The 21,115-nt window shown below is 49.2% G+C and overlaps 1 protein-coding gene across 5 annotated transcripts in view; it reads right to left on the bottom strand.

The window, feature by feature from the left end:
- TRPV3 (transient receptor potential cation channel subfamily V member 3) overlaps window positions 1-21,115 on the bottom strand; it is a 37,657-nt gene that overhangs the window by 6,228 nt on the left and 10,314 nt on the right. For 2 of the 5 annotated variants that reach the window (XM_058705924.1, XM_058705922.1), the window contains exons 5-16: window positions 20,764-20,918; window positions 19,840-20,016; window positions 14,937-15,077; window positions 12,877-13,157; window positions 10,593-10,769; window positions 9,484-9,642; window positions 8,710-8,811; window positions 6,709-6,782; window positions 4,366-4,531; window positions 2,828-2,894; window positions 1,245-1,519; window positions 109-239 (exon numbers count right to left, since the gene is read on the bottom strand). In XM_058705924.1, the coding sequence (XP_058561907.1) occupies window positions 109-239; window positions 1,245-1,519; window positions 2,828-2,894; window positions 4,366-4,531; window positions 6,709-6,782; window positions 8,710-8,811; window positions 9,484-9,642; window positions 10,593-10,769; window positions 12,877-13,157; window positions 14,937-15,077; window positions 19,840-20,016; window positions 20,764-20,918 (1,905 nt within the window). Of the gene's footprint in view, window positions 1-108; window positions 240-1,244; window positions 1,520-1,651; window positions 4,532-6,708; window positions 6,783-8,709; window positions 8,812-9,483; window positions 9,643-10,592; window positions 10,770-12,876; window positions 13,158-14,936; window positions 15,078-19,839; window positions 20,017-20,763; window positions 20,919-21,115 lie in introns of those variants that run through there. The other 3 variants (XM_058705923.1, XR_009255469.1, XM_058705925.1) reach the window with 3 other exon arrangements.

Genomic DNA, 21,115 nt, shown 5'->3' on the forward strand with positions numbered 1-21,115 from the left:
TGGTTTGGGAAGCAAGCGGTGGCACCGTTTCTCCAACGTTCACCGCCTCATCTCTCTCTCCCCGCCCAAAGACCACCACCACCCAGGGGGCCCCTCTCCCTTTGTTACCGCAGACACAGCCGGAAATCTTCCTCCGCTACCTTACACAGCTCTCCCATCCGGAACCTGCTTCTCAGCCATTCTGGTAACATTTTCTCAAACTCCAGAATCGTCCTGGCTCTCTGGGGACATAAATGAGCCTAAGCACATCAGTGAGGAGCCAGCCCAGGAAGACAGAGCCACAGGGATGTGCACGCATGCGCACGTGCACACGCGCATACAAGTACACGCACACACACCACCAAACGGCCAGCTCTCCCTCCACTGGGCGCTTAATGCATAGATCCTGAGGGTTCGGCTAATCCACAGATTTCAAAAATGAAAAACCAGTAAGTTTGGGGAAAGTGTTCAAATTGCTTTAAACATAACGTAAACAATGTTTCTGGAAGTCCAGCAGCTTCCTAAGTGAAAATGTTAGGATCCTGGGATCCCACAGGGAAGAGAGGGGCAGACATCACGTAGTCCCACCTCCATGCCAGCCTTGGACTACCCCTCAGCAGTTTTCCTGTCAACAATTTGTCAAATCTATCCTGAATATAATCAACGAACCAATTAAGAAGGCCGTAATAATTAGAAACTTCCTGGTCATTGCCCCCAACACCTCAGTTCTGCCTTCTGGGGCCACAGAAGGAAACTGTCCTTCCACAAGTAGCTCTGCAGATATCTGAGGGAACCCTCGCCTTCTTGAACTCTAGTTCCAACACCTTCTCTTGTGAGGCACAGGTTCCAGTCCTCTCTCAGGCCTGGTAACCGGTTCTGGACCATCCTGTGGGGTAGTGTCCTCAGTGTATAAGGCCCACAGCGTGTGAGAGGTGGCAGCCAGGGTCGAGGACAGCAGAATTGTCCTAGGCCCTATGCTGCTCCTCTCAATGCAGTCTAAGGTCACAGTTCAACATCCACATATCACGTCATTAACTCTGAGCAGTACATGTCCATAAGCCTGGGTTTGCATCACATGTGCCACTGTCCAGTCACACTGCCTAGACCCTCTACCCAGGGAACCTGGACTAAGACTTCCTCAAACCTGGCTGATTGCAGATTCCCAGGCCCCCACCCCAGATCCACTGGTGCAGACAGTTGTCAATACCGTGTGCTGAACTTGGTCCCCGTGAAGGCCCCCGTGCCAGGGCCTCTGCCAGGCTCACCTGTAGACGCCAGATGCGCTCACTCTCCTTGGAGACGTTCTCCACGGTCTCTCCCATCAGGGCGATGAGCATGTTGAGGAGGAGGACAAAGGTGAGGATGACGTAGGTGATGAGCAGGAACAGAAAGAGGATGGGGTACTTGGAGTTCTGTTGTATGTTCAGGTCGCCCAGGCCTATAGTGAGCTTAAAGAGTTCCAGCACCGAATCGCTGAAGCTGCCATAGGAGCTACAGTCCTTGTTGTCACTGGAACACTTCTCGATCAATGAAGCCAGGGCTGGGAGGACATAACAGGGTGTTCTCCTCTGGCTCTGTGCCTGGCTAATTACCCAACAAGCTCATGCATACTTGCACGTAGACACATGCCCCCCCGCCCTCTTCCCCCCCCCCCCCCCCCCCCCGCCACATACACACTGCAGCCCTACTGCCTCATTCTCTCTGGCCATTTAGATTCCACCTCCAGCCTCAGCTCCCGGAAGCTTCATCAGGCTGGTTCTTTGCCCTGACCTCCTGCAGAAAGCTCTTCCTGCCCAACAAAACAGGCTCCTCTACCCTGCCATTTGGCCCTTGATCACTCACAGACTTGCAGAGTTATGAATTATAATCCACATGTATCCCTGGTTCCCCAACCAGGCTTTGGACTCCCAACTTCCTATAGCCTGGGCCATCCTCCAAGACTGTAAGGTCCTGAGTCCCTTTCTAATGCTCTGTAGGGAGACCCCCTGGCCAAGACCTGGCTTCTTTCTTCTCTTCTCTCCAACACACCATACTAGTGGCTCATTGTTGGATGGATGGATGGATGGATGAATGGATGGTCAAATTAATGAGTAAATGGATGGATGAATAAATAAACAAGTGAAGGAGGAAATAAATAAGCACACTGTGGTCCAGCAAAGATACCAGAAGATGGGAATGGCTGCCTAATTTCAAATGCCAATGATCCCTGGGGGGGCTGGTGGATGGGAGGAGGAGAACTGGCATGGGAAAATACAATGATATCTTTCTCTGCAGGAGTTGTAAATAAAATAAAAATAAAATCAGGTTGTACAAGTGAAGAGATTTTAAGTGGGGCCTCCCTATCTCCAGTCCCCAGCAGACCAGAGGCTCTCATAGGTATATCCGAAGTAAACAACAAGTAACACAATGCGTGGGGCCAAAGGAGGTTATCTCCATGCATTAATTTACTCCTATTTTTCAAAGACCATTGATGAGTCAAATTTCTGCAAACTTTAGTTTTCCTGTTTGTAAAATGGGGCCAAAACCACCTGCCCAGGCTACCTCAGGTTGTGGGGCCACATAACATGCTGGATGTGAATGTGGGTGGCATACCCCACAGTGTGGATGGACAAGAGTGACGGGCCTGCTTCTAAGCCTCAGTTACCTTATGATCAGGGATGATGACTCCCCCTTAGTCGAGATATTGGGAGAAGTAAAAAGACAATGCTTGGAAAATGCTAAGCATGGCAAGGGCTCCACTGGTAGGTGACATAAGTGTTGCTGAGGCTGCTCCTGTGCCTTATCATTTTGACATCTATAGAAGGTGCTTTACAAATGTGGGAGTTCCTATTATTTATAAATCAATTACCTACTCCAAATCCAAGTAAGAACACAATATATACAAACAAGAACTTCAAAACATCATGCAAAATGACCTATAAAGAAAGAAACATGATTCAAGGGTAAGGTTTGAGCACATATTCACTAGACCCTGATCTCCTTACTGCTTCCCCTCACCAGGCCCCTCACCCTAACCATGCCTCCCCTCAGGCTGTCCTCCCTTCCCCTAGACAAATCCCCCTGATGCTCCAAAGTTCAGCTCTAGGCCGACCTCCTCCAAGAAGCCTTCCTTCCCTTCCCTTCCCGCTCACCTCCCTCCTCCCTCCTAGAACACAGTCTGTCTCAGTCCCTGATGATTCAGCCTGTATGGGAGCACCTTTCTTCACAGACTCACATCTGAAATCCTCACACTTCCTGGGGGCAGTGGTGTGCTGGAGCCAGCACATACACGCTCGTAAGAGCTGACGGTTACGTTTTCATGAATTTTGTAAGCTGGTGTTTAAACACAACCATTATTAAAAATTAAATCGCATAAGCTTATAATTAAGTAAATTATGTTCAAAACAAAGATAATATTCAACACCCATCACTTAGTTATTTTACAATTACCTATGCTCTTAAGGTTATTTACATCTACAGCAGTCATACGGTGTGCGTGTACTACATAATGTGTTACTGCACATCTCTTCCCGACTCTGTGTTTGATGATGTCATATTGGTAGCTGGAAATCAGCCATGGTAGGATTTACACCATGGAAATTGGTAAATGGTACAAATCAGAGACATTATTCTGCTGACTGTCTAGGTCTGGAATTAAGACAATGATAGAGAAAATGTTACGGCAGATTAAACTTCCGAATGTATCCTATCTGTAGCTGCTGTATGGTAAATTACACAATAACATTAATGAAACAGTCTTCCAGCATTTGAAAATTATCATCCGATTCAGCAAATAAGTGGCTCACATCACTGACAAACAAGGGAAGATCCCACATAGGGCTTCATCTCACACCTTCAAGTCAAGAAAAATACCAACCAGCATTTATGCTTGCAACAATACTTTTGTCAGTTGCAACCACAGATTGGCAACAGATGGAAGAGCTCAACAAAATCAACAAATCATTCTGCTGGATTCAACTCGCTATGTGGAATTTACAATAAAGAGCATAATTTATTTTATTATTTGTAAATGGTATACTACTCTTCCTTTGCATAGTAAAATTTATAATAAGCATAATGTGTGTGTGTGTGTGTGTGTGTGTGTGTTTCCCAGAGAGCTGGTCGTTAAATATTTACCAGCACACCACTGCCTGGGTGTGAGCACACTTCATAAAGCGTTATTCCTTCCCTGTGTCCAACAAGCCAGGTGTTTTCGGGTCTGGACACTTAAAGCCTGACCAAAGGCAAAGAGAGACAGTGGGGTTTGGGAGAAAGAGCAGAGGCTGGCCCATAAAACAAGGCCCTTTTGTTCTCCAGACTTGTCTCCCCACCTGAAAATGGACATTCTCTGAGGGCTCCCCCGCTGCAGAGCCTGCCTGTCTGCGATGCTCAAAAGCTCCAACGCACCTTCTGGATCATGACGCTGTACATGCCCATGGACTGGAATCCCCGCGTGTAGTAGAGCATGTTGGCCCAGCCCAGGGCCATGGCCAGCACAAGGCAGGCGAGGTACTCTTTGTAGGCAAACAAGTACAAGAAGACAGACAGTATCACAAGCACAGCTTGGACAAAACTGTTCAGGAGACACAGGAGACAAGGGCCTTACTTACTCCTCCTCAGCATACGGGTAGATATTCAAACCCCCTACCTCCCGCACCCTGTGGGCTAATGCCAAAGAGACAGGCGAGGATGCCCTGGCCCCACTCAACCATGTCTAAAATCCAGCCTTGCAGGAGCCATCAGCAGATGCGAGTCAGAGCCAACAGTGGGCTGGCTGCAGCTGACAGGGACTTGTTAAAAATACAGATCCCCAGGACTCAAGGAGATTCTGGTTCAAAAGCCCTGCAGAGCAGCCCAAGCGGTTGGATGTTTTTTAAATCACCCACGTGATTCCACGTGATTTCTGAGCCCCACATAGGTCAGGAAACCAGTGGGGTAGACAGGATACAGTGAATAATTGCATTTTTAACAAAAATGACAAAAACTGACCATGTCTATACTTAAAAGCCATTCATAACAAAAGTCTCCTACGACCTACTTTTTAAAATCTTTTTTGGGGTGCCTGGGTGGCTCAGTCGGTTAAGTGTCTGACTTTGGCTCAGGTCGTGATCTCACCGTTTGTGGGTTCAAGCCCTGCGTCAGGGTCTGTGCCGATAGCTCAGAGCCTGGAGCCTGCTTCGGGTTCTGTGTCTCCCTCTTTCTCTCTGACCCTCCCCTGCTCACACACACTCTCTCTCTCAAAAATAAATAAATATTAAAAATAAATAAATAAGTAAAATCTTTTTAAAAGCTATAACACATGCTAAACGATAGATACGCTAAACAGAGACTGGTTGCACAACAAAATGAATATACTTAACACTGTTGAACTGTACACTTATAATGGTTAAGATGGTAACTTTCATGTTACGTGTATTTTACCACAATTAAAATTATTAGGGTACAATATATAACAAACACACGGGATCAAAATTACTCCTAAACATCGCTAACCATCAGCTATGCAGACATCTGGATAAAAAGCTCTCTTGCTTATAACATCACAGTCTCCACGGTTATAAAATATCTAACTAGCCAAAGTAGGACACAGGCAACCTTGTTTTTCTCATGCAGTGAAAAGCAAATGTTTGGGTAATCGATACATTTTGGACTGAAGTGAGGAAGCGTGTATACACCCTCCTCGTCACTGTCAAAGCACCTAGGAAGCAGAAGAGAAGGACAGTGCATCGGTGCCTTTTGTCTGCACTAAAGCCAGTGGCTGTATAAATGAATTCTTCTCTGGAATTATCTTATTTTCTCAAAGGGAAAAAGACTCCCATGTGGCTCACATCATGGGGCAGTCCTGCACCTGGCCTACCACTCACTGAAGTATCTGGGCACCCCACCTGCCCGCAGGGATGAAGAATTCCATTCGTGCCTCTAGAAGGCAGGTACATAGGTAACAAAACACCTAAGTATTTGGAAACATTGGGCCAAGATTCAAGGTCCTATAGAGACCCAGCTTCCCAAATGCTCAAAAGAGGGGACCTACAGAGCCATAGAGCCAAACATTCTTCGTCCCATGCTGCAAATCCTGCTCCATTCACAGGCAGCAATGCCGAATCGGCCTCTGTTCATTTAGAGACAAGGGTCACGTAAGCCTCTGATGTCATCTGCATGTGACCTCGTTCAGAAAGGCTGCTGGGCTGGGTTTTCTGGCTAGGGCCCTAAGGCGGCCAACCCTCCTCTAGCATAAGATGAAGATGACTGGGAGGCTGGGGGTGAGGCTCTGCATGACTCATTTCCATGCTCTGGGCTTTGGTTTTTCATGCTACAGATGAGACTCTATGATTTCTCCAGTGCTTTCCAGCCCTGATCTGCCAGAGTCCGACATGGTAACCTTGGACCCCCACGCAACTAGAAGGAACTGGCCCAGACCATCCATCCCTTCATAAAGAAGTAAACAACACTACTAAGCCTCCTCCTGCCTTCTCTGCCCCATCTGCTGCCCAGGGCTCTATGTCAGGGTGAAGTCAGTCATCACTGCAGCCTGATGGTGGGCACTGTGGTAGGGTCTTCTGGTCCTCTCCATGGGCATCCATGGGCCTCTCTTACTAGAGGGGAGAAAGGAGGTCCCTGGCCATGAGACTATGGCAGGATGACTGAGACATGGTGATGTGGGAGGATGGTCATTCCAGAGGACACAGCACCCACGACACAGGACTTGAGCCCTGCCTGTGCGGTGCTGACCAATGGGATAGACCTACTTACAAGACAAAGTGAAACCAGGCATCAGAGAGAATGGACTGCAGATCTGAGGGTCTCAGCAGGAAGATCGCCATGCCCTGAGGCCAAAAAGGAAAGAAAAGTTGCACCCTCTTCATGCCTCTCACTGGAGGATCTGAGGAAGGCAGTGTCTCCCCAGGACTGAGACTCAGTGAGGGGGAGGGTGTGAAGGCCAAGCCAGAGCCCAAGTGAGGGATACGGAAGGGGATCCGTGTTGGCACGCAGAGGCAGCCCCAGGGTAAGCATGGCTGCACCCCCAAACTTCTCACACCTCTCACTACCCCCTTATCCCCACCCAGACTCTGCAAAGCAGTACAGCCACACAGCTCCCTGCCATTCTGCAAATGTGGCCCAGCTTCTAAAATCAACAACACAAGAAACAACGGGTACTGGCGAGGATGTGGACAAAAAGGAACCCTTGTGCACTGTTGGTGGAAATACAAGCTCGTGCAGCCACTGTGGAAGACAGCATGGAGGCTCCTCAAAAAGTTAAAAATAGAACTATCCTACAATCCAGTAATTGCGCTACTGGGTATTTACCCCAAAAATACAAAAACGCTAATTCAAAGGGATACGTGTACCTCAAAGTTTATTGCAGGATTATTTACAATCACCAAACTATGGAAGCAGCCCAAGTATCCCATGATAGGTGAATGGATAAAGAAAATGCAAGATATATAGCTATATATCACAATGTATATATATATATATATACATTATACATATATAATGGAATATAATATTCCATTATATATATATATATATATATATATAATGGAATATTATTCAGCCATAAAAAAGAATGAAATCTTGCCATTTGAAATGACATGGATGGAGCTAGAGAGTATAAGACTAAGCAAAAGAAGTCAGTCAGAGAAAGACAAATACCATACGATTTCACTCACATGTGGAATTTAAGAAACAAAACAAACAAGCAAGGAGACAAAAAAAAGAGACACACAAAGAGACAAACCAAGAAACAGACTCTTAACTACAGAGAACATACTGATGGTTACTAGAGGGGAGGTGAGTGGGAGAATGGGTGAAATAGGTGATGAAGATTAAGGAGTATACTTATACTGATGAGCACTGAGTAATGTACAGAATTGTTGAATCGCTATATTGTACACCTAAAACTAATAGAACACTATGTTAACTGCACTGAAATCAAAATTAAAAATTTAATTAAAAAAAAAAGACAAAAAAATTATACGGCCTTGCTTTGCCGCCTCTGAGCCTTTTTTGTATGCTGTTCCCCATGCCCACCCTGTAATGGCCTCCTCCCCAGTGTCCTCATGCCCAATCCTACCCTCACACACTAAAGGCCATCTCTGCTTTCAAGCCTTCCCTCCCTCTCGTATCCCCAGATAAAAGTCATCTCTTTTCCTCTGAGCACTTGTCTGGACCCCACACAGGGCCCTTTTCGTAGCCTATTTTAAAGGGCAGATATTTATGTCTATCTGAAATCCCCTACAAGACTGTGAGCTCAAAGAGGACAAATTCCCTCCCTCCCTATCACCTTCCCCCAGGGCCCCACATACAGAAGGTGTTCAGCATGTATCTATTGATTCACTAGTTAGATGGATGGATTGATAAGTGATCAATTGATAAACAGATGGAAAGATGGAAAATGGATGAAGGATAGAAGGACAGTGGGGAGAAATGCTGTGAATTCAGATGAATGACAGGGTCAGTGACAGGTGACCGAATGTGTGGATGGAGGGACAGGAAGATGGGTCACTGAGTGGCTGGGAGGGTAGATAAATGGCTGATAGATGGGCAGGGGGGTGGAGAGGTGGAAAGTAGGTAGGACAGACCTGCTGATCTATGTATTCTCATTTTGTAACTAAGAATCCAAAGCTTAGAAAGGAAACGCCTCCCCAAAGCCGCTCAGTAGTAAGGCAGAGCAGGCTGGATCAAAGGCAGGCCTGCTGTCACTCTGCCTGCCTTTCAGGCAAGTCTAAACGGGCTCTGCGGCCCACTCACCTCTTTCACAGAAATGCACGTGGCCCAGATGAGCACGAACATCCTTCCCAAGAGCTGCAGCCACCCCATCTTGTGCGTCAGGGCCAAGGGGTGTGGGAGGGCCTGGGAGGAAGGAAAGGAATGGATGGGTGCAGAATGGGGAATGAGGAAGGCAGGGGTCATGCCAACTCTGGAGGGACCATGCACATACACATGCCTAACCCTCAAGTTGAGCCAGAGGACAGCACGAAGCCTGATCTCTGTAGGGTGTGAGAGAAAAAAGGGCAGCTCCCTACCCCTGCCCCACTCACAGTGGGAGCCCGGAACTCTACAGTGAGGACACAATCCAGTCCATGTTAGCCCCTCACACCTCATGGCATTCGTTCGTTTCAGAACCCATCCGTATCCCGATACTCACAGGACACTCACAGCTGAAACTCTGGGCCCTGTGTAATGAATGGGAAACTGAGCCCCAGAGTGATGGGAAAGCTTGTTCAAAGTGACCTCCCCCTCCTCCCATTTCCTGTGGCCCTCACAGCAGAAACACCCAATCAGCTCTAGATTTAGATGGAGCCTGGGCAGGGTCTGCGTCTCCCAGCTCTCCAGATCTCCCCATAATAGCTTAGCACTGGAGACATATTCAGTTCCCTAGAAACTGTGAAGGATGACACTTGGGGAATGCCATGCAAATGTCTTCGTCATTCTGGGCCTCAGTTTCCCCATCTGCACATGGGACTGCTCCCAGGTCTTGAAGCTCTGACCATCGCACCACCCTCCCTCCAGGCACAAACGTACCTCCTCCTCCCGGGGGCGGTAGTAGGAAACGAGAGTCAAGGTGATGTTGTAGAAGAAATAAAAGCAGAAGGACAAGAAGAACATGTACTTGGCAAACTTCTTCCACTTCATATGCAGCAGCGTGTGCAGGGGCTCCAGGGTCAGCATCTCATGCCGGTTCTGGGGGTGGAACACCACTACCATTTTCAAAGGGCCTTCATTCCAGAGGGAGCTCTGAGTCAGCACCACCCCTGGCAGAAGGGCCAGTCATTGTGTCCCATGACTGGTTGGTCTGGGAATGTTGGGAAGGTAATTTCTGACTCTGTAGGCTCTTTCCCAGCCCCCCCAGGCAGCGGCCGAACCCCACAGGAGCCAGGTTTCCAGCAGGAGAACCTGCTGCTCAATGGGAAGCAAGGGCTACGAGGGGGAAGGGCCATGACTGGGGTTATGGCCCCAACTTGGCCCCCTTCACTGTACGACCTTAGGAAAACCCCTGACCCTCCCAGGGCCTCAGTTTCCTCATCCATAAAGTTGATAGCAATCAAACTGCCCTACCTGTCAGGCTGCCATGAGGATTCCAGGGAGACACCAGACAAAGCAGGCTCTGGGGAGCATGACTTTTGGTAACACGTGGAGGATGAAGATCCAGCCTGCTGCCTCACTTCCCCCAAAAGCCAAAAACCTCTCACTGCTGATCCTCTCTCTTCCCCTCCAGCTTTACAGATCTCCCCCCTCTTGCCTACTCCAGGAAGCCCTCCCTGATTGCTCCAGCTATGCCTTCCCAGAGGGTAAGGGGGTTTTTGGAACCATTAGGGAAGAGGGGGAGAAACAGGATAGATAAGATCAACACCAGTCATCCCACCCTCGCACCCCCACTCTCACACTGCCCAGGCCAAGATTCTGGGCCCAGGAGACCCCCACCACAAAAGTTTACAACCCAAGGTCAACTGGGAACAGGAAAATACAGCACCTTCCCTACCCCTCCCCTTTCTGTGTCAACTCTGCCTGCTAAGGCAAAAGACTACAGACATGTCCAGCTAGTGGCATGGGTCTTCCCAGTGCCCCCTGAGCCCCCGGCCAGAGGCCAGCCTCCCGCCCCTACTCTTCCCCAGCCCTCCCAGGAGACCCACATCAATGTTGGTGTTGTAGACGATGATTTCCAGCACTGAGTTGTCTGTTGTAGTGTCCACGTTGGTGAGGTCATAGAGGGAGGACGACACAGGCCCATACGCCCAGTCAGTAAACTTCCTGGACAGACTCCGGAGTGGTTTCTCCTTGATCTCACGGCTAAGGATGTACTTCAAGATCTGGGGACAGGAAGAGAAACAGCTGTAGAGGAGGGCTGGGAAGATGCTCCCACCTGGATGGATTGAATCCTGCCTGTGCGTCTGCCACCAAGACCCCTGGGCTCAGCTTTATCTGTGGAATGGGTATGAAACTTGCTGCTCAGTCTGCTTCCAGGGACTGTGAATACCAGGGACGAAAGGTGTGGAGGCCCTTTGCATGATGCAGAAAGCTGCACAATCAGCTCGTAAATCCTCGTACCAGTTGGGGACCCCATTCAGTGAAGAATCTGGGAATTGACAATTCTGAGAACTAATTTCTGTTTGACCCGGATGTGAGAAGATACTAGAAGTTTTTCTGGCTTCCCTATCCCTCAGTCAAGACCATGCTCATTGAGGCTCACTCGCCCACTGACTGTGGGCCAGACAAGGGGTGATACAAGAGTGCCAGCCTGACAGAGAGGCCTCGGAAACCCACTCTCCAGGTAGTGATCCTCAAACCCCACTGCATGGTAGAGTCATGAGGAACACTCAACAATCCCTTACCACCAGCTGATTCGGTCCGAATCTCTGGAGGGGGGATGCAGAGATCTGTGTTTTGTAAAGCTCCATGGGCAGTTCCAAAGTGCAGGCAAAGTGGAGAGCCACTGCTCTCCAGCTCACTGCTTCCCAAGACAGGGGCCAGGGCTTCCTGGGGCACCAACCCAAGGCCCAGGAAGAGGGTCCTGCTGGGGAGAACAGCATCAGAGCCGTGATCTCACATATTCCCATGTCATCTCATATGGGAGCCTTGTCCCCACAGCCCAGGCAGAGAGCTCCCAGGGACAGGCAGGTCTCCCCATCCTGAGCCCCCAGCCTCGAAAAGCCTCAAGGAACAGGGTGTGTCTTAAGTGTCTCTGCACCCTCCACTCCTAGCATGGCGGCCACCTTGGGCATCGTCCAGAAAAGTTTCCCAAAAACACTGAATGAAGAAGAGAAGGGACCAGGAATGAGGGGGCCCCATCCCCAGGACTGGCCACAGGGGAGCACATTGTCCTCTAGAGAATCAAGGGGACATGGGGCCATGCTCCATGCGGACACAGCACTTGCCTCAGCGGCTGGCAGGGAGGGGGCCTCAGAGGAAGCTCCGCTTGCAGCCCTAATCTGACTCTCCTCAAAGCCTCCCACAAACTGTGTCCCGGCTATGGGTAGGAGACAGTGGGGAGAGTGGGGATGTACACAATTCCTCCTCTGTCGAAGCCAATCTCCAACACCTCCTTCCCCCACAAGAGAATGAAAAGGTCCCTTGTGAGCCCCAGGCCTGACCACTGGGTCTAGACCCAAGGCCCTCGGGGCACCCACCTCCCTTGTCAGCTGCCCCGAGGCTGGCACAGCTGTGATTGTTCAACAGCCCCTGTACCCACCCAGTCCTCCCACAGCCTCCCGGGAGCCTCAGTCCCCTCCCAAGGATCAGACACCATGGAGGCTGAGGAGCAAGCTTCTCTGAGCCTTGCCCCCCACCAGAATCCTGACCTTGATCTCAGACCACGCTGTGACTCCAGCCAGCCACAGAGATGGGAGCCCACCCCAGCTCTAGTCTTCACCAAGGCTAAGCCTTGAGTTCCTCAGCCACACCACCAGGGCACAAAGGGCCGCAAGCAGTCACACTCTCTGCTGGGAACTCGGCTCAGAGGTTCAACATGAGAGACTGAGGTCTCTCCAGATCCAGAGCAGCCATTCCAGGACTCCTGTCCTCATGAGAGGCTGAAGGCCCAGAGGGTCAGGCCCAGCCTCCGCTTGGGTGCCTCGCCACCTGGGAATCCTCAGCCACAAAGCACATGAGGTATTGTGTCACTGTGGTCTTAAAGCTCCCTCACTCTGACCCCAGACAAAGGGTTCCAGAGCAGGGGATAGAAACAGAGTGTTAGGGACTGAAGTCCAGAGCAGGGGCCCCACATGCTGCACCTCAGTGGTCCTGTGTGGTCACTCACTCAGAACAAACCCAACTCAGGCCAAAATGCACTTCAAGACCTAAGGCCAAGATCTTCCCCAGGCCAAGGTGTAATCTGTGGAGTCCCCAGAAAGGCCCATGAGCTGGCAGAGTGGCAGTGAGCCTCCCCGCTCTCCTTCCTGCCCCCTCACCAGGCCCCACCTCGGCCTTGCCCATCTTGGCAGCCAGCTGCAGCGGCGTGAGGCCATCGTTGTTGCACATGGTCTCCAGCTCCCAGGTGCCACTCCTCAGCAGGATCATGTCATACATGCGCTTCACAAAGTCATTCTGCGTCTTGAAGTCCTCAGCCACTGTCACCAGCGCGTGTAGGATGTTATTTCCCCGCGAGTCCTGCGAGGTGATGTCTGTCTGCTCGTTCTCCATCAGCAACTGCACAATCTCAGGCTGGTTGGTACATGCTGCCAGGGCCAGGGGTGTCTCGCCTGGAGGGTGGTAGGGGGAGCGCCAGAGCTCAGTTCCCTCTTAGACCAGAAGAGTGTTCCCCAAGCCCTAGGACTGAAGCCCATATCCTTAGCAGGACTGATCCCTCATATTCCCTGTGACCTCTCCCCACACCTGCCCTGTATGGGGGAGGCTAAAGCTACATCACTTCTATAACCTAACTGGTCTCTCTTCTACCACTCTGGCCCTCCAACACTACCTTCAGCCTTCAGTACAGCAGCCAGATTGACCCTAGTAACACATGAGACTCACCTCACCCAAAATAAAAGCTCAGGTTAGAACAATAGCCCACAAGACCCTACATGTTCTGACATCATCTTCTCTTTTACCCTCATAATTCCCCTCCAGGCACAACGACCTTCTTCCTTTTCCTAGAACATACCGGGCATTTTCCTACCTCAGGGCCTCTGCACAGGCCATTCCCTCTGCTGGTAGTGCTGTTTCTCAGTATCTACATTGTTCATCCCCTCACCTCCTCCAAATCTTTTGTGCAAGCGTCATCTTTTCAATTAATTACCCTAACCACACTATTTAAAATTGGAATCCACCTCCTTCTTGCTCTGGAACTCCCAATTCCCCTTCCCCTGCCTTACTTTTTATTTTTTCAATAGCACTTAGCATTTTCTAAGTGCATTTTCATTTTATGGTGTTCTTATTTATTATGTTTATTGTTGATGGTTTTCCTCCAGTGTAGAATGTAAGTTCCATGAGGGTAGGGATCCTTGTTTTGTTCACTGATACATTTCCGACACCTAGAACACTGCCTGGTATATATAGTAAGTGATCAATAAATGCTTGTTAAAAAAAGAGAAGGCAGGTGACTCACACATGGTCACACAGCAAGCCTGGGATAGAACCAGGACCGGACAACAGGTCTCCTGCTGTTTTCTTTCCAATCTCCCTCCTGTTCCCTCTCTTCATCCCTCCTTACAGACATTTCCCAACACTGTCTCCAACAGGGTCTGATGCTGGGCAATGGACTGGACAAGACCCTGTCCTCCTGGCTGCTCAGACCCAGGCTGTCCTGATTGAAAAACCACTCAGAAGAGAAAATAGGCCAGAGGTTGTCAGTCAAGGGCTGGAGTGGGAAGACAGGTTGACAAAGTTGTGTGGGAAATTTTCAGGTGTGATGGAACTATTTATGTCCTGTCCTAATCGTGGTGGTGGTTACACAACTGTATGCATTTGTGGAGCTGAACAGAACGGTCCGTTAAAACTGTGAATTTCACTGTATCTAAAGTATATGTAATGATCTTTTCTTCACCCAGAGTGTCTTGACCCCAATTGCTTTTGGATTCTCTAACTTGTGAGTCAGGAAATTTTCCCCTCTTACTTTTGACTTCCTAGGTGCATTCCTGGAAGGCACTGGGCCCAGTGCCTGCATCAGCTCCTTACTACACTGGCAAATCATTCCCTTTCTGGGGACCTGTCTTTGCGCCTATAAAATAGGGCTTTGTCCCCCAAGTCTCGGTTCCCTACACAGGGCTGCTCAACTGGATGCCCAAGTGCCCTCTAAGATCACAGCTGACGCCCCCAGAAAGCAGCTCTCCCATTCTCTCCCCACCTCTTCAGCCCCTCCCTCTCTGGTCTACCCTGGATGTCCGGTTCAGAAAGGTTTGCCCCTTGCGGCCTCCCCGGTCCCGGCTCTATACTGCTGGGCCTTGGACATGTTGAGCAGGCAGGGATCAGCAGTGGGGGCTCCAGGCCCTGTCCCCCAGCGCCGGTTGGGGCAGCCCGTGCCGGGCCGGGGCGGTACCCACCAAAGTAGAAGCCCTCGTGCTGGTACTTGGGGTTGAAGAAGACCCCCCTGGCGTGGGCGTTGACGTCGGCGCCAGCAGCGATGAGCAACGCAGTGACGTCTCCCTGCCGCCGCTCAATGGCGATGTTCAGTGCCGTCTGCCCTGCGGACAGGGTGGGGATGGGGGAGGGTCGCTCAACGGCTGGGCCCTGGGTGACGCCTCCTCTGGGGCCTCCACACCCTCCACAGAGCCACAGCTAAACACTAGCTGCCTGTCTGGTCTGTGTCGCCCAGCTGTCAAGAATCCCAGCTTCATTCTTTGCTCCATTCATTCGCATGGACGCAAGGAATATTGATGGAGTGACTGCTCTGTGCTCCCGTGCCAGGCGCTGGGGACAGGGAAGTACATGGGGTGTGGTTTTGATTCTTTTCCTCGAGAAGCTCAGGGTGTCACTGGGAATTAAGTGCTATGATACTGGGAGGGGCAAGGGCTGTGGTACCTAGAGCCGGAACTCTTAACATAGCCGGAGGGGGGCAGGGCCACGGTTCCCAGAAGTGACCTCTATGCTGAGACCGCTTAAGTTTATCAAGGCTGGGTGGGCTGGCTCAAGACTTCGTAGGCCAGGTTAAGAGGTTGGAACTTTATCCTGAGCACTGTGGGAAGTCATAAGGCATTGAAGCAGGCAAGTGACATGACCAGAGTTTGGGGTTTTCTACCTGTGTATTTTCCCATCACTCTGGGTGCAGAATTGGAGGATGCATTAGAATCAGCCCAGATTTGTGAGGAACTGTCGCTCCAGAGGAGAAAGAAAGGCTGAGGCCCAAAGACCCTTAGGAGAAAGAGTCCTCAGCATGGCCTGAGGGAGTGATTGGGAGAGAAGGGGTGACTAGCCTAGGAGCTGGGACAATGGTGCCCCAGGGACTGAGGAACAGAACAGGGGAGCAGTAGCAGGAAGGGGCTGGAGGGACCTTAACCCTGTTGGTGGAGGCTGTGGAGCCTCCAGATGGAAGGGACTGGAAGGCTGGGGCTGGGGAAGGGTCTCGGAATGCCCCACCAGAAACAGCATTTTCCAGAGAGAGGCCACCGTGCCATGCCACACACAAAATAAAGTCCTGGTGGATTAAAGAACTTGGCGTTTAAAAAAAATGGAAAGTTCATTTATAACTAACCTTTTGGCAGGGAAGACCTTCTTAAGCAAGTTATAAAATGCAGAAACAACCACAAAAGAAAAACAAACATGTTTGATAAGATAAAAACTAAAGCTTTCTGTATTTCAAAAGACATCTTAAAGAAGGTTAAAAGGCAACTGATAGGCCGGGGAAAATATCTGACATATAGAGACAGTATGTTTTTAAAAGTTCCTGATATATTAGCCAATAGACAAACAACCTGATAGAAAACTGAGAAAAAAATTATTAACAAGCACCTCACAGAGAAGAAAATTCACAAGGCCAATGAAGAAAGTGAAACCTGTTTGGAATCACCGATAATCAAGAAAATGAAAGTTAGAATCTAACAAGTTAACACTTTTCCACTTTTCACCAGCCAGATTGGCAAAAACCAAAACCAAACAAAAGGATAATTTCCAATATTAGTGAAGGGTGAGGGAATGAGTATTTGGGGGAGAATAAAGCAGTACTTTTTGGAGGCAAATTTGGCAATTATCATTATACATTTCCTTGAACCCAGAAAATCCAAAGCAAAGTATTTACCTAGAAATGTGCACACTGAGCACAGGGTCATAGCCAAGAATGTGCACTGTGAGATATTGGCGAGAATGCGGAAAAAGGGGAACACTTTTGCACTGCTGGTGGGAATGCAAACTGGGGCAGCCACTCTGGAAAACAGTATGGAGGTTCCTCAAAAAATTATAAATAGAGCTAACCCTATGACCCAGCAATTGCATTACTAGGTATTTATCTAAAGGATACAAAAATGCTGATTCGAAGGGGCACATATATTCCAATATTTATAGCAGTGCTATCAACAATAGCCAAATTATGGGAAGAGCCCAAATGTCTATTGACTGATGAATGGATCAAGAAGATGGGGTACATATATACAATAGAATATTACTAGGCTATCAAAAGAATGAAACCTTGCCATTCGCAACAATGTGGATGGAACTAGAGTGTATTATGCCAAGCAAAATAAGTCAGTCAGAGAAAGATAAATATCATTTGATTTCACTCATATGTGGAATTTAATAAACACAGCAGATGAACGTAGGGGAAGGGAAGGAAAAATAAGATAAAAACAGAGAAGGAGGCAAACCGTAAATACGAAAAACAAACTAAGGGTTGCTGGACGGGTGTTGGGTGGGGGTGGGGGATGGGTTGAATGGGTGATGGGCATTAAGGAGGGCACTTGTTGGGCTGAGCACTGGGTGTTATATGTAAGTGATTACTCACTGAATTTTCTCCTGAAATCATTATTACACTATATGTTAACTAACTTGAATTAAAAAAAAAAAAAAAAAAAAAGAATGTGCACTGTGCTATTGTCATCGTGAAAAATTAGAAAACATTCAGATAGCCATCAACAGGGGAATAGTGAAATTAGCCACAGAACAGCCATCCTCAGACTCAGCAGGTAAAAGGAGGCAGATGCTTCGGATTCTGTGTCTCCGTTTCTCTCTGCCCCTACCCGCCTCTTTCTCTCTCTCAAAAGTAGATATTAAAAAAAAAATTTTTTTTTAAGTAGACAGACTTTCATACAGACTCATATTCTGAGATGGGAAGGTGTCTGAGGCATATAGTTAAAAAAAAAAAAAGGCAAGTCATAGAACAATGCAAACAGCACCATACTATTCTATGTTAAGGAGGTAAGTGAATAAATAAAACCATCTACTTCTATGTGGGCATAGACACATGTGTAGAAAGCCTAGGAACGTCTTCCAAGTCTACACACCATAATAATCAGTTCTGGATTGGACCGTAGGAAATAGGCAAAGGATTTTTTTTAACTTAATTTAAATATTTAAATGTTTGACAATGAAACTCTCTTCATGTGTTATTTATGTAATTAAAAATAGTTATGTTGAATCTCAACAATGGATATATAATGGTTCATTAAGCTAATATCTCAAATATATGGTTAAAACTTTTAATAATAAATGTTTTAACTACATAAATTGCCTTGGAAAAGGCACGTTTCTGAAGGCCTCTAATAAAATGCTAAAAATTATAATATTTTAAAAGTGGTCTTTGGATCGTCTTAGCAGCATTTGGAGGAAATATTAGTTATCTTTGGATCCTCTTGGCAGCATATGGAGGAAACATTAGCCTCTGCCTGCCGGGGGAACTGAGACTCAGAAAGAAAAGCAAAGTAACATGCCCAGAGTGAGGAAAAAGAGGACACTGGTGGTGCTGGAGCCCCTTAGCCCCAGGCGGCAGGCAGCACCCAGGACTGAAGGAAAGGTGCCAGAAGATACCACCAGAGGGAAAAAAATGGGGTGGGGTTGGTTTCTGGGAAGACAGAAATAAACGGCTCTTCCCACCATGCGGAGAGAGAGTGGGTGCTCACAGCCCCCAACAAGCCCACCAACAAAGAAGGAAGGGGTGAGGGGAGGCTGAGAAAGGACAGAAGTCAGGGGTTGCAGCTGGGACAGCAAAGCCTTAATACGCTAATCTTCATTTATTCACCCATTCGAAAAGCATTTATTAAGGACATCTTATGTGAGACGCCAAGCATCCCAGGGAATCCACTATGGGCAAGATAGACCCCATCCCCACCCTCAAGGGGAACATGCTACTAGAAAAGGGAGTATGTAAGTCCCTGTAATGCTGACAGGAAGAAAGGGGGACAGAAGGGGACTGAAAGGGAAAAGAATCAGGACAGATAAGCCTGAGGCACTGGCCTAAACCTCCCTGGCTACAAGACTACTATCAACTCCCCGGTGGCAGGCTGAGAACATTTTATAGCTCATCCAGTTTCTCTCTTTGCTTTGGCCACCAGGGAGCTCAGTGTGCAGCTCAGCACTCAGTGGCAGCAGTCTTCCCTGGGTTTCCTCTCTTCTGATCAACGGTGTGGAGTTTTCACAATCTTTGACTTTTTCCTGCATGTAATGAAAACCCTTTAGAGAGTCTGTAGTTTAAATAAATAAATGAATAAAAATTAAAATGACTTTCTCCCATGAGAAAAGTTGAGGGCCCAAGCTAGACCATCACCTGCAAAGAGCAATGGTTAGCGCCCCATGGCATATCAGCAGGATGGCATCCAGTAATTCCTGAGCCCATCATTTCTGTACCTCATTAGACCCTAATGGGATGTGTACTGAGTCCAAAAACTCCAGGGAGGACACATCTTACAGATTATTCACAACAGATTTGCTGGGCAGCGAAACACCATCTCAGATTTGATCTCCCTGCCCCTCTCCAGCCCATTTAAGAGAGAAACCACAACACTGAGACCCAAATGGGGTGGTTCATGGTAGCGATGACGACAGTTGCCATGTGTTGGCCTCACCCAGCTGTCTGACAGATTCTCTGGCCTTCTTTCCATTGCTCCAGTGTGTCGAACTCATTCCCATCTCAGGCTTTTGCCCTTGCCCTGCTCCAAATCTTTTGTCACCACGTAGACCGCAGGTCAAAGGTTACCTCCCTGCTTATCCACTCTGAAGTTGCCTGTCCCCAGTCACTTTTGATCCATTTACCTTCTTCTATTTTATTTTCATAGCATTTTCCATCTAAAATTACCTTATTTGGAGCATTGGCCTACATCTGTCTTGTTCACCACTGTACCCTGGTGCCAAAGACAATGCCTGGCATGTGGCCAGTGCTCAAAGCTATCTGCAGAACAAAGGAACAGAGGCGTGCTTGCTATGTGGTGCTAATGCTAAGTGCTTTCTGCGGTGACAGCAGTGTCCCTGCGTGGCCTGGCTCCCACCGGACCCTCTGCAATCCCTGTCTGCACGGCAGCATACCTTCGTAGGCCTCCTCTGTGTATGCAGCATTGATAAACCTGTCCAGGATGTCGTTCTCTTCAGCGAAAGCCAGCAGGATCCGCACGATCTCCTTGGTGTTGGGGTTGATGTTTAACAAGGCCTTCATCAGGCAGGTCTTCCCCGTGTCAGAGGCCGTCAGCTTGTGCATAAGGAAGTCTGCAGGGAGGGAAACAGAATGAGCTGCAGGAGGGGCCTGTCTGCTCCTGGCGGGGTTGGGGGGGGGGGCAGGGTGTGGGGGCTGCAGGCTCAAACCTCTAGACCCTGCTCCAGGCCCTCCCCTGCTGCACACTCCCCTCCTCCCTCTCCAGCTACTCCCCCCCCCCCCCAAGGCCCCGGAGAGCCTTATCTGAGGCCTTTTGCTCTTTGCTTTCTGTACCCTCTCCCTTATAGGGGACAACCTCACCCACTGCGTGGCTTTCCACTGTCCACTTCAGTGCTGACACCCTGAAATCTCCAGCCTGCCTTCTCCTGGTAGCCTACAAATAAAGCTCATCACCTCCCCCTAACAAGCTACTCCCCAAGCTAACAGCTTGGGCCCCACCATCCACCAAGTCACCAATGGCACCACCCTAGACTCCTCCCTTTCTCTCGCCCTCCTTGTCCTTGAGTCCAGCCAATTCCACTGCTGAAGAGCTGGTCACCTTCCCCCACTCAGATGCTGCGGTCCCCACCTCGCCTGAATAGCTTCCTTCCCAACCGCCATGCAGGAGCCAGACCAAGACCTTTACCTGTTTAAGCCCTTTCATGGCTCCCCATTGCCCCAGAGTCAGGTTCAAAGTCCCCAGCCCAGCATTCTGGGCTCCTCACACGCCCTTCTCACGGGCTGTCATGGGGGAAGGTTGACAGCAGGAAGCACGCAGGGCCCCCAGCCCTGTACCGTCTCTGCCGGAGCCAGGCACTGACCAGCCACTTCCAGGCCACGACGTCGCTTGCAAAGCTCCTGCAACTCCACCAGCAGCTCCAGCAGCTCCTCCACGCTGCCCTCTGACACGGCTGCAAAGATGCGCTTCTTCAGCCGCCTCTTTTTTCGCCTCTGCTCTTCCTTGGCCAGGTTTGCACTGAGGCCAGAAAGTGTTTCCAACTCACCACACATGCACCCCCACCCCCACTCACGCCCCTTCCCCCACCAGAGCCACGATGCCTGCAGGGTGCTGCAAAGCCCAGAACCCCCTCCATTAGTGCTCCGGGCCCCTGGGATCCGTGTCGCCCTATGCAGGCTTCCCTCCTAATCCAAATGCAATCACATTTTTTCAGA

Source organism: Neofelis nebulosa, chromosome 16, assembly GCF_028018385.1.
Source record: "Neofelis nebulosa isolate mNeoNeb1 chromosome 16, mNeoNeb1.pri, whole genome shotgun sequence".
NCBI classification, from domain to species: Eukaryota; Metazoa; Chordata; class Mammalia; order Carnivora; family Felidae; genus Neofelis; species Neofelis nebulosa.